This window comes from Mustela nigripes, chromosome 3 (genome assembly GCF_022355385.1).
Source record: "Mustela nigripes isolate SB6536 chromosome 3, MUSNIG.SB6536, whole genome shotgun sequence".
NCBI classification, from domain to species: Eukaryota; Metazoa; Chordata; class Mammalia; order Carnivora; family Mustelidae; genus Mustela; species Mustela nigripes.
The window spans coordinates 9,011,137-9,027,458 of record NC_081559.1 but is presented as its reverse complement, the minus strand read 5'-3'; the positions used below and the strand labels follow the sequence as shown (position 1 = coordinate 9,027,458).

At 42.2% G+C, this 16,322-nt stretch overlaps 1 protein-coding gene across 6 annotated transcripts in view; it reads left to right on the top strand.

Annotated features, from left to right (window-relative positions):
- Positions 1-16,322, top strand: part of ANKRD44 (ankyrin repeat domain 44) — a 312,430-nt gene that overhangs the window by 194,449 nt on the left and 101,659 nt on the right. For 3 of the 6 annotated variants that reach the window (XM_059393119.1, XM_059393114.1, XM_059393116.1), the window contains exons 10-13: positions 2,552-2,666; positions 11,938-12,020; positions 13,111-13,228; positions 15,237-15,305. In XM_059393119.1, coding sequence (XP_059249102.1) covers positions 2,552-2,666; positions 11,938-12,020; positions 13,111-13,228; positions 15,237-15,305 — 385 coding nt within the window. The remainder of the gene's footprint in view (positions 1-2,551; positions 2,667-11,937; positions 12,021-13,110; positions 13,229-15,236; positions 15,306-16,322) is intronic. The other 3 variants (XM_059393120.1, XM_059393117.1, XM_059393118.1) reach the window with 1 other exon arrangement.

Sequence of the window (16,322 nt, the reverse complement as noted above, 5' to 3'; positions counted from 1 at the left end):
CAGAGAGAGAGAGAGAGCTTGCACAGCAGGGGAAGTGACAGGCAGAGGTAGAGAGAGAAGCAGGCTTCCCATTGAGCAAGGAGCCCGATACAGGACTCGATCCCAGGACCCTGGGATCGAGACCTGAGTTGAAGGGAGGCTCTTAACTGACTGAGCCACCCAGACGTCCCACTGTGTGTTTATTTTTACAAAGAGAAACACAGAAAGCATAAACCAAAACTAATGAAAATGATTACTATAGGATGTGGTTGAGAATGAAGTGGAAGGGATGGAAATGAAAATGAGTCTTTAAAAAAGTATAATTTTAGCATAATCTCCTCCAGTCCCAACCATGTTGATGCAAGGGATGATGCTGAGTGAAATAAGTCAAGCAGAGAGAGTCAATTATCATATGGTTTCATTTATTTGTGGAGCATAACAAATAGCATGGAGGACATTAGAAAAACGAAGGGAAACATGAAGGGGGGAAGTGGAGAGGGAGACGAACCATGAGGGACTGTGGACTCCAGGCAACAAACTGGGTTTTAGAAGGGAGGGGTGGGGGATGGGTGAGCCTGGTGGTGGGTATTAAGGAGCGCACGGATTGCACGGAGCACCGGGTGTTATACACAAACAATGAATCATGGAACACTACATCAAAACCTAATGGTGTACTGTGTGGTGACTAATATAAGAGAGTAAAAAAATAAATAAACATTAAAAATATCATTTTGACTTCTGAAATATGTGAATTTTTTACATACTAATGAAATAAAATTAAAAGCTGGTAAAAATTTTGAAAACAATCAAATGAATGTAAACTATATATCTAGTTAATCATATAAGCCTATAGAATAAAGAATTCAGGTAACTTTTGAACAAAGCACTCCCTGTTAATGCTAAAATCCTTGCTGGGAATTGTTTTGGGAAATAGGATATTTGCACATTCTCAAAGTACCACTCACAAGCTGGTTGTTAATTACAAATGGGAAACGACATTTTACAATGGCCAGTGCTGGCAGGCTTCATCTTAACCAAATAACCAACCCCCTTTTCTTATTGTGGTAAAGTATATATAATGTAAAAAGTTACCATTTTAACTGTTTTTAAGTGTACAGTTCATTGACACTAAGTACATTCTCATTTTGTGTAACCAACACCATTGTTCCTTTGTAGAACTTTTTCATCTTCCCAAACTGAAGCTGTAGGCACTACAAGTTATCAAAATTGGCTTCACCCGGTGGACTCACCCAACCTTAGTGCGTGCTGTGGAGATTCCGTGGGAAGGGCGCTTCAGCTCTGGGGTGGTCGTGCCAAAATGTTCTGAGTCGAATAGAGGAAATAATCAGACAACTCCAGAATGCAGAACATTGCACACAATTCCTGGCTTGACCTCCAGAGATATCAATGACATAAGAGAGAGAGAGAGATGATAGATAGATAGATAGATAGATAGATTGATTGATTGTTTTAGATTAAAGGAAACTAAAGGGACATGACAACCAAATGGTAGCAGAATCTTCTGTTGGATCCTGGATTTAAAAAACTAACAGCTATAGTGCACATTTGGGGGATAATTGGAGAAATTAGAATATATTATATATTACATAAAATTATGGTATCAACATTAAATTTCTTGAGTATACTAATAGAATTATAGTTATGTTGGAGAATCTCTTTGTTCTTAGGGGTGAAATGTCATGATATCTAACTTTTAAATGGTTAAATAGACCAGGGCTCCTGGGTGGCTCACTTGGTTAAGCGTTTGCCTTCGGCCTAGGTCATGGTCCCAGGGAGCCGGCTTTTACCTCTGCCTGCTGCTCCCCCTGCTTGTGCTCTCTCGCTCGCTCTTTCTCTGTCTGTCTCTCTCTCTGTCTCCTCCTCTCTCTGACAAATAAATAAGTAAAATCTTTTTTAAAGACCAATTGTATTAACATACATATTTATGAAAAGGGGAGAGAAAGAAAGAAATGTAGTAAAATAAAAAGTTGGGAGAAAGAAGACAAAATAAGATGAAAATACTATATAATTAAAAGGGCCATTGATGATTAATGTAAAAGCTTTTATAAATATAGATATTTCTAGTTCATAGTTATATGTTCACTCATTTTACTCTTCATATTTTAAACCAAATGGTCAAACTACATAAAGTATTTTCTTGAACTTCCTATTCTCTTTGGTTCTGATGTTTTAGTATACAGACTATGTAAGTCTTTAATCATGCAGATAAAATTAAAATTGTCTCTATATCTTCAGAATTACATTTTATGGAATTTTATAAGTTTTTTCCTTCAGAGCAGGAATTTAGTTGTGAGATTTTGGATCCTTAAATAAGACAATATGGAAAGAATTTCAGAAGCATTTCTAATAAACTTCGCTCTATGCAGATTTAATTATACTATTATTTCAGATGATGACGTGTCCCCTGGAAACACATTCTTGTACTTCAGATCTGAGATGTACACAGAAGGGAAAATAAGTCAACATTTGAACAACACGAGTGACCAGCATAGAATGTGGCATCTGAATCAGCCGCATCCATATGTCACCCGAATTATAACCTCTCTTCCAGGCGGTGAAATTGACTGTGTGGATAAGGACGGCAACACTCCTCTCCATGTGGCTGCACGATACGGTCATGAGCTTTTGATTAACACCTTAATCACCAGCGGAGCTGACACAGCCAAGTAGGTTATTGCAAAAATCCAGTGGGATAATTGCCACGTGTGGGAGCACTGCCAAAGGGGTCTGCCGTGCAGAGGACAGTTTCCGTTTATCTAGGTTAAGGTAGATCTCTACCATTGGGCTAAATACAAGTGAAATTTGAACTAAATTAAGTGACTTTTAGTGGTGGATGCAAGAAAGAACCAATTTTATGATCAGCTACTTCAGAAAGAGGACTTTTCCAGTGGTTTTAATTAAGGAGACTTGAACTCTATTTCTAATTCTACTTTCTAATGTTCTGTTCCTTCCAGTGTTTAACGTTGGTTAGGCAGGAAAAATAAGACACGATTGGGCAAATTCATGGGGTACCATTAGAGTAAATCTGCTACATGGGGAAGGGGGGAACCTGACCTCATTTTACACTTCCGTTCCCCAAGAATATAAGCAGATACACAAGTCGGCTACAGTGCTGGGCACTATGGGAAGTTTTGGAAATAAATCTCTTGGTTGATACCTTCAAGGGGCTCATAATTTTGTTAGAGGCCAAGGCCCTCTTAAGACAAGGAGCCATGCAAGAGAGTATATAATAAAGTTCTAAATGAAATAAGACTTAAGTGGCAAAGTGTTCAGTGTAGACAGTGGATGCCATAGCCTGTAGACAGGAGAGAGCTCAAAGATGGCCAGAGTTTTCAGAAAAGCCTTCAAGCAGAAGGTGAGTTGTAAGTAGGCTTTGAAGGGTAGCAAAGACTTGAGTGGAGCAGAGGGTGGCAGACATCCTGAGCAGGGAGGAAAGCAGGGACAAGAGTTGAAAGAGTATAATTTCAGGATGTGCTGCCCTGAGGTAGTCTCATGTGTGGGTTGGGAGCCCAGGCTTTCATGGAAACCACATGGGCACCAATCCAAGCCACCTTACCTGGTAGCTGTATGACCTAGTGCCTATTGCTTAAGCTCTCTGTGCTTCCATTTCCTCTTTTCAAAAATGGGAGTTTTGACAGTACTTGCCCACAGGTGTGTTACGAGGATTAAAGGATTTAATTACCAGTAAAGCTCTCTGGTATAGGTTAAGATCAATGTGAGTAAGAGTTCTATAAATATATTCCCTAACATAATTGAACAAGATAATCCATGTTAAGAGCTCTTTGAAGAATGCCTAGCACAGAGGAAGCTATCAACAGCTATTATTTTATTATTCAATAACATGCAGAACCAAATTCAAGAGAGCCTTAAAGAACTGAATAGAGAGTGTAGCTGTGACCACAGAGACCATGGGTAACAAAAACTAAGTTTTCAGGAGAGCAGTATAAGGGCACTGTAGCATTGGGAGTTCTGTTTTATTTGCCAAGTATTGTGCAACAGAACAGAAAATCTTGCTTGAGAATAAGCCAAAATTTAAATGGTCCATGGAAGGCACTGGTGGCTTCCAGCAACCTCCAAGGGTCCAGTCTAGTGGCAGAAACAAGATCCAGAGCAGACAGCTCAAGTCTTGTGAAGTTTGTACCGTGCTGTGGGAACATTCAAGGAGATGCTGACACTGTGGGTTTCGCAAAAGAGGGGACATTTCAGCAAAAAGAAGGATGGGTAGGAGTTAGCCAGGTAAACAAAATGTGTGAGGTAAAAAAAATAAGATGAAAGAAGCACAAGGAAGGACAGTCCAGGAAAGGAGAACAGTATTTACAAAGGCACAAACATGTCAGTGTGTTGAAAGCAGATTGCCAAGCCTGGATTGCCTCATGTGTGTGGAGAAATGGAAAGCAATGAGGTGGGACGGCCAGAAGAGCCGCCATCTTGAAGGACCTTGCGTGTCCTGCAAAGGAGTTGGGTTCTGTTCTGAGGCATTCGGAAGTTGTTAAAGAATTATACGTGGATGTAGGGAAGGTTGTGTCTCATGATCCCATTTGTGCGTGAGAAAGATCACTCCGGCCATAGCCCAGACGTGGGGGAGATGGTCCAGACCAGGGACATGTGGCGGCCTTTCGCACACGTCCAGGGAGGAGAAGATGAGGCCTTGGGCTCCGGGTGAGGCTGGGGGCGGGAAGAGAGGGCCATGCTGACAAACAGTGAGAACAGTGGGCTGTCTCCTTGCAGAAGAAAGGAATCCATTTATAGTTGAAGAACCTTTTTGCCTGGGCTTCTGCAAGTTGGAAGAAGCGGCTCAGTCTTGTGGAAAGAACAGTGTCCTAAGATCAGGGAGCTCTTACTAGATTCTGAGTTCCCTACCCACCGTGGCTACCCAAAGCCAGAGGTCAGAAGTGCTCCATGTTCATTGAGCAGGAGTCAGATATCTAGGCCCACCCACTTCACCTGTGATATGTTAACATTTACAGTGGTATTTTTCTTTCCACTCAGGGCTGCTTGGGGTGCTTTAATGAAACAACCATGAATTTCTGATTTTCTTCCAGACTTGGATCCACTTGAGGGAGACACAGGGCCCACTACTTACTCAAAATTTCCCCAAACACATTCCCTCTATAAGCACAAGGTTCGTTTCTTCGTAATTATTTTGCCCTCAATTTATGGGAACACACACCATGTGGCAACAGTGCCTTAGAGATGGCGTTGTTGTCCAGTAGCCTTTCTTTCCACTGACTGTGCTGTGTCCTGGGGATGCCACAGAGGCAAACATTGTCCCGGCCTCAGGGAGCCACATCTTGGTTATGTCACAGCGTACCTGGGGATAAGAATGCTTCCTGCAGTAAACAGTGGTTCATTAGGCTGCAGGAAAATTGGAGAAGATTAAGTTTGCAAAGGGCCCTCAGAAAATCACTGTTCTCTGGCTTCCTTGTGGGTCTATGTGGAGTAGCTTATTAAAGAGGAGAAGGTGGGCCCTTCCTACTATTCCAGACCAACAGATAGGATTTATGAAAGTGCCTCTCCTCACTCATAAACTATATGGCCAAATGTATTTTAAAGCTCTCTGTGACAGGTGTTATGGTCGTTACTTTCTTACGGAGTTGTTTGATTCTCCTTCTCGGCCGATGGAATGTTTTTGATATTCTTTTTCCTTCTCTGGGCTTCAAGTCAGAGCACTTTCTGCAGCTTGACTCGGGGCTCCTGCAACTTTATGTGGTGGTTTTTCTTCCTTAACAGTTTTAGGTTCGAGACGCTTGTCTCTGGAATTTTAACTTGTTTTCTACCTTACTGATTCGGCCTCAACGGCAGCAAAATTAGGGGCATCCGAGATGATGCAGGTAACCGGCTCTGCCGTCTGTTCATTTGCTGCGTGATTGCAGAAGGTCAGCTCCTGGCCTTGCGGGAGTCCCTGCCCTCACGGAATTCATAATTCATGGGGGGCAGGAATTAAACAAGCAGTTACAATCAGGCATGCAAAGTGTGATTCCAGAACAATCTCTGGGTGCCACCGGATACAGAACATATGTGGGACCTAGTGGGGCAGGGGCAGGGGGAGGCTTCCAGGACGAGCCGTGCTGATGGGGACGGCAGGTGGAGAGCGGTTGGTTAGGTCGTGGTACCGACAAGCTTGCAGATCCCAGGTGTAGACTTAAATTATTTTTATTTTTATTACTCATTATTATACATAAATATATAAATATTTACACATATAAGATATGTTATTTATAAATATAAATATATTATCATATATTTATTATTATGTTATTTTTATTACAGTGTTACTCAAATGTGGATAAATGTAAAACTCGATAGAGACTCCTTAGGCTTTGACTCGACTCTGTCAGTAAGTCCAAAGAAACCCCGACAGCACCCGTGCAAACCGCACTCCGTGCTCACGGGTCAGCAGGAGCAGCTAACGTTTACCCACGCTAGCGAATTATATTTAATTGTCACAGCGGTCCCAGGGGGTAAGTGACACGATTAGCGCCATCTTATTAGTGATGTAAATGAGACACAGAGAGGTTCACTTACTTGCCTGAGGTCACAGAGCTCGTGAGGGGGCGGAGATGAGACTGTGTCCTCGGGCCATCCGGATCTGGAGCTGAGGCTCCTCGGCGCGAGGCTCGCTGCCTCTGTGCGTAGTGGAGGGGGGACCATTGGCCAAAACTACATCGCCGTCGTCCTGCGCTTACTGTCCCGGTGGCCAAGGCACCGACGCGTAGGAGGTCAGCACATGCTGGGGGACTGGAAGTTTTGCAAAGGCTTCGATGCGCTCCAGGGCCAGGGGGCTCGTCACGCAGCACTAATGCCAGCTGCTGCCAAATTCTGCGCATCTGGAAGACTGAGCCGACTGCGACTGCGTCGCCCCGGCCGCTCCGGCTCCAGCATCGTTTGCCCGCCGCGCCTTCCTTTCTCCTGCGGTTGGGGGCCCTGCCGAGTCCGGGAGCGCCGCGTGGCGCCGGTGTGGTCCGAGCACAGACGCGGGCGCTGGCAGGTCTGTTGTGAGAAGGTGGTTGTTGAGAAGAGCCAAAGCGTGCTCTTAGGTCGCTCGCTTTAGGTTATGATCGAAAGGAAAAGACAGTTTAAAGATCCCCACACAGAACTCGTGAGAGCCCAAAGGTGTTGCCAGCGGCCCCCAGAGACGCACTAACAAGCTTGAGAGAGGCTGTGAGAAGGTGGGCAGAAGGGGGAGTTTCTCGAGACACCCACGTGGGCCCAAAAAGGCCGTGGGCAGGATAGAGCCTTGGTTTCTCCAGGAGGAAGGGACAGAAGTCACTGCGGTTCTAGAGTTCTGGTCGATGAAGCAACAGCTGGATCCAGAAGCGGCCTGTAAGCTGCCTTAGCGTGTTGGGTCTTGACTCGAAAGAAACCACTGCAAGTGTCAGTAGGTTGCAAACAGCAAGGACCAGGCCTCATTGTTGCCGCTTATACCCAAATGCCTCCAACTTAGGGGTGTGTGATAAATCCTCAGAATGATGTAGGTGAAATTAATAGGACACTGATTTTTTGATTTGGGTTGATCCGTCAAGTAAGAAGCATAAAATCTCACTGCTGAGTGGACAGAACTAAACCAGTCCACCTTCCCGAGGAGACTTGTGAGATAAGTACCATAAAGAATTCCAAATACGGCGCCTAAACAATGAATTCTGGAACGCTGAAAAGAAATTTAAAAAATAAATAAAAAGAAAAAAAAAAGAATTCTGAGATATAGAAAGATAACAGAAATGCTAGTAGATCACAATTTTTTCTTGGCTTTTTAAGGGTCACAAACCTGATTTTAAGGAATCACAGCCTGATAAGACTTCAAAACTCATAGGCTGCTAATTATCCCACTAAGATAATAATAATTTCGGGGCGCCTGGGTGTCTCAGTGGATTAAGCCGCTGCCTTCAGCTCAGGTCATGATCTCAGGGTCCTGGGATCGAGTCCCGCATCGAGCTCTCTGCTCAGCAGGGAGCCTGCTTCCCTCTCTCTCTCTCTCTGGCTGCCTCTCTGTCTACTTGTGATTTCTCTCTGTCAAATAAATAAATTTAAAAAAAAAGATAATAATAATTTCAAGGGCAATACTAACTTGTATGGTAAAGGCTTATCATGGACCACTCCTTCTCTTAGCACTTGGGTGCATTAGTAATTAGTTTAATTGCTAATTATTAATTAGTTTAATTAATCAGTTACAGTTGCTCTATAAAATCAACAGTGTTATGATATTTGTTTTCTGGATGAGGGAAGCATTACGTACTTGCCAAAGATCAAATAGCTGGCAAGTGTCAAGATTAGGACTCGGACCCAAAGTTTTTTGACTCCATCACCGTAACTACAGTGTTTTTCAGCACATAGCCTGAAGGAAGGCTCTGGAGAGCACTGGAAGTGGGAAGGAACGGCCATAGCTCTCTGACGCCAAGGGGAAAGCTTAAAAGAACCGATGTTCTGATAGTGCGCAAGCCCTTTCCTTACCTCCGATCGCTGTCCACAATTTATTCTGACCTCATTTATTCTGAAATAACTGGCCGGGAAATGCAAGCTAACAGCTAAATTAGAGATAGCTAATAAAAATGTGTCCCATTAATTTTATGACTGGTCAAATAAGTGTAGCAGTGTAGCTGGAATTGGTGTCCTCTTTCTTGTAATTTATGCACTGTTAAGTTTAGTGTTATCTGACATCTTTATTTCTTGATCTTCTTTGATATATATCTGACGAAGTCAGAGTGACGCTTCTTATTTGCCTAGGACAGCCAAATCCTAAATTTCCTGCTAAAATTAAAATTTCCTGCTAAAATTTTTGGCTCTTCCTTTATAAGCAGTCTTACTTTATAACAATAAAGGAGTAATTTTATCTTGAGATACGTGAATCATTTCTGAAGGGATTCAGAAATCCTGAATTCAACTTTTATTTCCAATCTTGGCCTGATGTTTAGTTTTCGTGTTTGAACCATAGTATCATATTCAAGTTCAAATGTCAGTGGTACTTGAGTCTAAATTAATGTGTTTTCAAACCTACACTGAGATAGTGATTTTTTAATGAATGATGGAATAAAAAATATATATCAAACAGAATTGTTGCTAGACCTTTTAGAATAGTTCTACCCCCCTTAGCTTCTCAAGTTTATAAGTAATAGGAAAAAAGGGAAGGACTTAGCTAATGTAGAGTATGATGAATTATCTGAAGACAAGGATGTTAAGTGTCAAAGTTGATTAGAAATTTTCATATGAAATTTACGGAATATGTTACCATGCTGTTGTTGTTATGCTATCACTTACACCTTTTATGTTTTTCCTAATTGATTACTTGTAGAATTAAATGCTATTTTCTCTAATTCATTTGCTTATATTATTGTATGTAAAGATATGTATTTTTTGTATCTTTATGAAATATGTATTATATTATGTATATATACATATGTATGTATATGTATGTATATATAATATGTATATAATATAAAATGTTTTAACATATTTATATTTTGTAGATTATGTGTTTGTACACACATATATTTTTATTAAAGTTACAGTTAAAGAATGGGGAAGGCTCAAAGAAATCTTGGGAAATCTCACCCAATCCCAGGCATATTCCTTCAAGAACTTAAAGCCATCCTAGAAAATACTGATTTTCTCTTACAAATGTCCAGAAATAGTAATATCATCACATTTTTCCTTACTTGCCCTATACAAATAAAGTGGCTAGGTACAGACTCCTCGGCTTAAAATTCCACTTAATAATGTGTTTTTAAAACACATTATACATTTTTTAATCGATGTTGGGGCGCCTGGGTGGCTCAGTGGGTTAAGCCGCTGCCTTCGGCTCAGGTCATGATCTCAGGGTCCTGGGATCGAGTCCCACGTCGGGCTCTCTGCTCAGCGGGGAGCCTGCTTCCTCCTCTCTCTCTGCCTGCCTCTCTGCCTGCTTGTGATCTTTGTCTGTCAAATAAATAAATAAAATCTTTAAAACACATTATACATTTTTTAAAAATCACTGTTTCCCTGGCTTCAAGAGGACAATGTAAATGCAGCATAGATGGGAAAGCTTCTCTCCCATCCCCCCAACGCTGCTTCCTTGCCACGAACATCAAGGTTGTCACTGGTGCAATTGCCTTTCAGAATTTTTTTTGTCAATGATGAGAGAGGCAATTACAAGCAGTTCCCCTCTGCGTGACGCGGCCCGGAAGACAAGCAAATTGCGGCTCTTGATGGATGCCAGCTATTATAGACAGTGGGTTGGAAATCTCCATATAGGGAAAGGAAAACCAGCAGAGGAGAGACTGAACAAAAACACCAATACACAGAGAGAAGTTTTCATGGAGAGAGAGAGTTGGTTAATTGTTAGCAGACAAGGACTTGGCAGAGCGCTGAGCACCATGACATAGCTGGGAATATGTTTATGCTTTGACGCGTTCACACCCATCACCGGAAGTTTTGAGATTTAAATAAAAGTCACATATCTGAAACCTGACCCACTCCAACCGGACGTGTTTCTTAATGAATCGTGTGGTCTGAAAAGGGGTGACTTTGTGCCAGAGAAGGAACTGACGTCACTGATGCCACAGGTGGAAATACACGTACTTACTTGTGTTACACGGAGGGCTTGCAAAGTTTTGAAATACGTTATTTGACTCTAACGGGATGTTCTGAGAAATGAGCACTAGCATTATAAATGCTTATGAGAACACCGGAACCCCCGACGTTGCTGCTCGTTAGGATGACAGTTCAGCGCCCGGCTTTGGGTCCTTGTGTGAGGAGAGGTGATGGGCAAGAGGAGGATGGGATTTGATTTTTTTAAAGATTTGATTTATGTATTTGACAGAGAGAGACACAGCGAGAGAGGGAACATAGGCAGGGGGTGTGAGAGAGGGAGAAACAGGCTTCCCACTGAGCAGAAAGCCCGAAGCGGGGCTCGAGAGAGGACCCTGAGATCATGACCTAAGCTGAAGGCAGACACTTAACGACTGAGCCACCCAGGCGCCCCAAGGAAGATTTGATTTTATTTTTAGGGTGTTTTTTTTTTTTAAATATTTTATTTATTAATTTGACAGAGATCACAAGTAGGCAGAGAGGCAGGCAGAGAGAGAGAGGAGCAAGCAGGCTCCCTGCTGAGCAGAGAGCCCGATGCGGGGCTCGATCCCAGGACTCTGGGATCATGATATGAGCCGAAGGCAGAGGCTTTAACCCACCGAGCCACTTGGGCGCCCGGAAGATTTGATTTTAAAGAAAAAAGCACTACTATCAAAAGGCGCCTGTCCCTTAAGGGATCATCCTGGGGACTGTGTTAGGAAAGGGTATCAGTCTAAAAAGTCTTTTTCTAGATTCTCTCTGTAATACTGTTAGGGAAAGTATGCTAGGTTTATGCCGTGTGTGCCAGGTGACGTTTGTTGCTGCAGTGCGTTTTCGTGATGGTGTCCTGATGTGGGTGATATGCCGGATAAAAGTCTGTTAGGAAGATGAAGTTGCACCTGCAAAAGGTCAACATCGGTTTTTATTTGCATCCAACATTGTGATTTCGATAGTACAGCCATTAGTAACTCTCAGCAAAGTATTTGGGACATAATAGGTCAATAGTGTTTCTTTACCAATTCAAGGAATAAAACAGGTAGGTCACTGAATAAAACAGATTGCTGACATAAAATTACTCAGCTGAAAGAAAGAAAGGTAAATTAATCTGAAATACAGCATCACCCTTTATAGGAAACATTATCTGAAAAGGGTACTTTCCTATTGTCAGGGGTTTTTCATTCTGGTCCAGGTTCAGGATTTTATCATGTTAAGGTGGAAAATGATTGCATAATTATTTCCTGAGTGGAGGGATCATGAAATTATTTCAGGCAAGGGCCTCGAAGTGAGGTGGTGTGGATTTAGTTTTCATCCAAGAACTTCCAGAAACGTTACCGTCCTTCTGCATTTATCCTGAGATGTCCCCCTGAGCCGCTCTTTTATCTTTTTTTCCCTCCTCAGGTGTGGAATCCATAGCATGTTCCCTTTGCACTTAGCGGCCCTAAACGCTCACTCGGACTGCTGCAGAAAGCTTTTGTCGTCGGGTAAGTAACCCCTTCCCACAGCCGAGGCTTAACGTGACCTGTAAGGAGCCGCGTGGCTCTGGGTGTCTGGCCCGAGGAAGCGGCTGCCTGTGCTTTATGTCATCCGTTACCTGGTCTGGGGACAGCTCCCAGCCATGCTTGGTGTTGCGGCTGTTTGAGTGTAGTTTTTCCTGGCCCGGAATGAGAGTCTTGCCTGTTTTAACAGTTAAATCATGGGTGATCCCAAGTGAGAGACAGACAGGGGTGGCCACAGCTTACTGGAAGTTTGTCGGAATCAGGGAAAATTTTTTGAGGCTTAAAAGGGTGGATTGAACAGTTAATATTTTCAACAAAGGAAAAAGGCCAAAGCCGCCACGTTTTGACAGTAGAAATACCGCGTTATCTTCCTCCTCTGTGGGCTCTGATAAATCCCTATGGTGTGACCCCCTCCACTAGGTTTAATTTTTATTTTTTTAAATGTGGGTCTATTTGGAACCAAGACATTTTTTCTGGTTTGGAGCTTTGCTAATCTTTCTTATCACTGCTTCTGCCAACCTCCCTGTATTAAGAAGTTCCTGGCTTTCAAAGGTGATAGAGGTCTGCAAGGCAAAGATTGTTTATGAATTAATTCAACAGACATCCCAGAGGCATTTTTATTTCCTTTTAAGTGCTTTACCTATGGTTGATTCTGCCTTCACTGCTCTTGGCATGTTTAAAAAATCATCCCTGCATGAAAGCATGTTTCCCAAATGTTAAACCAACTGAAAGCTAATAATACACATAAGAAAATATCTACCCCAGCATGTTAAGATTCCTCCTTTGCTGTCCATGTTTTCTCCATGTGTTCTGTCTGCCTGTCTAGTGCCCTACTTATCTCAAATTGGTTTCATAAATTTCTATCCTGGGATTGAAATATGGGGCTGTGGTTCACCCAGGGCTGAATGTGAAAATAAATTCTTCTAGACTTCACGGTTCTTCCTATAAAATTGCCAAGCTTGAGCAGTTACCATTCGTTTCCATGACAACCTCTTTCTGACTACAATTGCTTGCATTCTGGTTTTTCTACTAACTGATTTTTCTGTCTCTGCAATGTTTCTTGTGGTTTAACTAGGACAAAAGTATAGCATAGTATCCTTGTTTAGTAATGAGCACGTGCTGTCTGCAGGCTTTGAAATAGACACCCCAGATAAATTTGGAAGAACGTGCCTTCATGCTGCTGCCGCAGGAGGGTGAGTAGTTAGCAATTTCCCTTCTCCCTTCATGACTTAACTCCTCATTTCTCTTACTTAACTCCTCATTTCTCTTACTGCTCTTACTTGTCTATGAATCACAAGCAGTCTCCTTAGATGAGTAAGAATCATTTCTACCGACGCCAAATAGCACTTTTGCATTTCCATATTAATTGTAAGTTTGTTCTTCCTAAGAAAATTTGTTAGCCCACCTCATAGAGAGAATTGTTTTCTTTCATTTTCTCTTCTCTCTCTCTTTCTTTTTCTTTTCTTTTCTTTTTTTTTTTTAATTGTAGGTCTTCAGCCTATAGAATATGTACTTACCTGATATGCACTCTACCAAAAGAAAACAATTTGAGATTTGTTCCTAAGTTTTTCGTTTTTTGTCGCTGGTAGGTGGATGATGATCAAAGGAATCCAAGATTGAGTTAGTTCATGTTTATTGACAGATATTTTTGTCCTGATTTCAAAACTGATTTTTAAGTACGTCAATGGTTAAATGTGACTAAAGGGCAAAGAAACTCAAGGGATAGGCAAGAAACAATTTAATCCTTGCCTTTTTTTTTAAAAAAAGTTGTAAAGAGCATTTTTCATCAGACCCCCTTTTTCATATCAGTGGTGAGACTTCGGCTCTGGTCAGCGTGTTTCAATATAGGACCAGACATTGACCAAACATGGCCTCCCTCGGGTGACCTTGTTTGGGTAAGGTATTAGTTCTCAATCAGTCTGCTAGTCCTCAGGGAACAGCGATGCTTCTCTACTTGTCATCTGTACATTATTAAAGGCATCACCTCTTTATCAGAAGTGGGTTGACTGGGAAGCTTTAGAGCCCTTACTTGCAGGGGTCCCTTCCAAAATTGTGTATTCAGTTTTATATTCATAATTATGTCTTATTTTTTAAATTACTCTCCTTCTCCCCAACCTTCTCCCCAAATTGAATGACCTTCATAAGCCAAACACCTAGATCTGCCTCTGCCTTTGTTCCTTTGGATTCATTCAGTAAGAAACAGGGGCTTTTACATCAACTGGCAGGCAACACCAACACATCATGGTCCCAGAAAGTTCTTATATTTTAGGACTGAAACAGTGGGTTCTCTGAGAAAGGTGGCTACAAAGAGTGAGTGGGGGGGGGGGGGGGGAGAGCCTTGCTCGGGTTCCTTATTAATGAGATCATTTTTCATATTAAAATCATAATAAAACAGTAAATCCTAGACTGCCTCTCAGCCCTCCAAGTATAGAATAATAATGGGTGATTGTCTCTTTTTATGCCGACATTTAAAAAAATTATCAGACCTTGGCAATGCACCGTCCTGGGTTCATATCTGAAGCTCCTATTACAATTAATATTTAGCGACATGCCCTTCAATTGGAAAATTCACTTCAGTGGGTCCTTTATCTCTACTAAACATGATTTATTGCTTCTGAGAGTGACAAAGAAGCTCTGGAAGATCACTGTGCCCCCTTACATTATTTTTGTCCTTTTATTTTTTGCACATTTATTTACCTATATTACAAGGACAGGGAAACGCAGCTGTCTTATTTCCCATTATGGAGAGTCTGGGTTGAAAATGGTTATCACGGTGAATTCATTCTCCTGTGATAAAAGGTAATGTTTCTCCATTGTGGCTCATTGTGTAGAGGTGACATGAAGTCATCACAGGTGTAAGGGGTTGTTTCCTTAACTCTTGATGGTTTTGAAAGAGATTCTCGGGCTACACGATGAAAACACCACTAAAGGTTTAGCCATGTAATCATCATTAAATACCTTGGTCTTGGAATTGGAAACATTCCATCAAGCTCTTTAATGCATCAATTTATTAGCTTGGTATTTTAAATCCTTGCAATGTTCCATTCCTCTAAGGTGTTCAGGTTGGTTTTGCATTCGCAGAATTTAAAGCTGGAGCTCTCATTTCATCTTGGCCCCACACTTCACCAAAATAAGCTCTGTCTGAAGATAGCCAAGCAGTTGACCTGTACCATCTTAATGAGGTTTTCCCTGTCTTTCTAGTAATGTGGAATGTATAAAACTCTTGCAGAGCAGCGGAGCAGATTTCCATAAAAAGGACAAGTGTGGGAGGTATGTAAACGGGGAATTGCGCTTCAGTGCCTCGGTGACGGGTGGGGAGCAGTCCTGCTGGAATCGTGTTGCAGTGAAATGGTAAACAGGGAAGCTAACTAGGGAGATTCCGTGCTCAGAAGGAAATCCCTTTTTGTAGCGAGACACCCACGAGGCAGACACAAGCCCCAAGGCAGGCATGTCCTCTCACGGCTTCTGTTTGGAAGTGCCAACTGTGTCTTGTCTTCTGGTCTTTTCCCATAGCATCTCTCTATCCCCTCCCCTCCACGTGCACCCTAGACTAATGCCTTCCCACCCTTCCAGATTTCTGTCAGGTAACACCTCCTGCCCCTGCTGGCGGGACTGCTCCTCCTCTCTGCTCCCCTGGGACCTCCCTACTCCACAACGGGAACACACATCACGCTGTTCTAGTGGACCCTGGCTCTCCTGTCTCTCCCTTCCCTTGACCGTGGGGCTGCTGAGCACCAGGACTGGGTCTCATTTTCTCTTTACCTATGGGCTCTGCCACATGGTTGGTACCCAATAGTCTTCCATCTATTAATGAAAACACAAACAGTCCACTATGTAAAGTGCTTACAGTTTTCCTGTTTTTGGATGAGCAAGGAGAAACTCAAAAAGTAAAAGTGCCCATACAATGACTGTAAGATACGAAAGAGTGGTGCTTGAAAATTAATAAATAGTTCTTGAGATAAAGTTATTTTATTTCTAGCATTTCATTTGCTTATTATTCCCTAACTATTGGCTAGTGAATTCATGTTTCTGCAGTCCCTTACTCTTGGCAAGGTGCATGTATTTTCCTGTTACCCACTTGGTTTTCCATAACCACTCAGTGAGATAAATGTGGGTGCTTCTTACCCTTTTCAATAGATGAAGAAGTTGAGCTTGGAGAAACTAAATGAGTTATACCTGTAATAAATTTCCATGTATGTGTAAAATATCAGGAGTTTTTGACCTAAACTAGATGTTGGGGGCAGCTGCTCACGGGTCATTATTGAAGGAAGACGAGGAAGCCCAAGC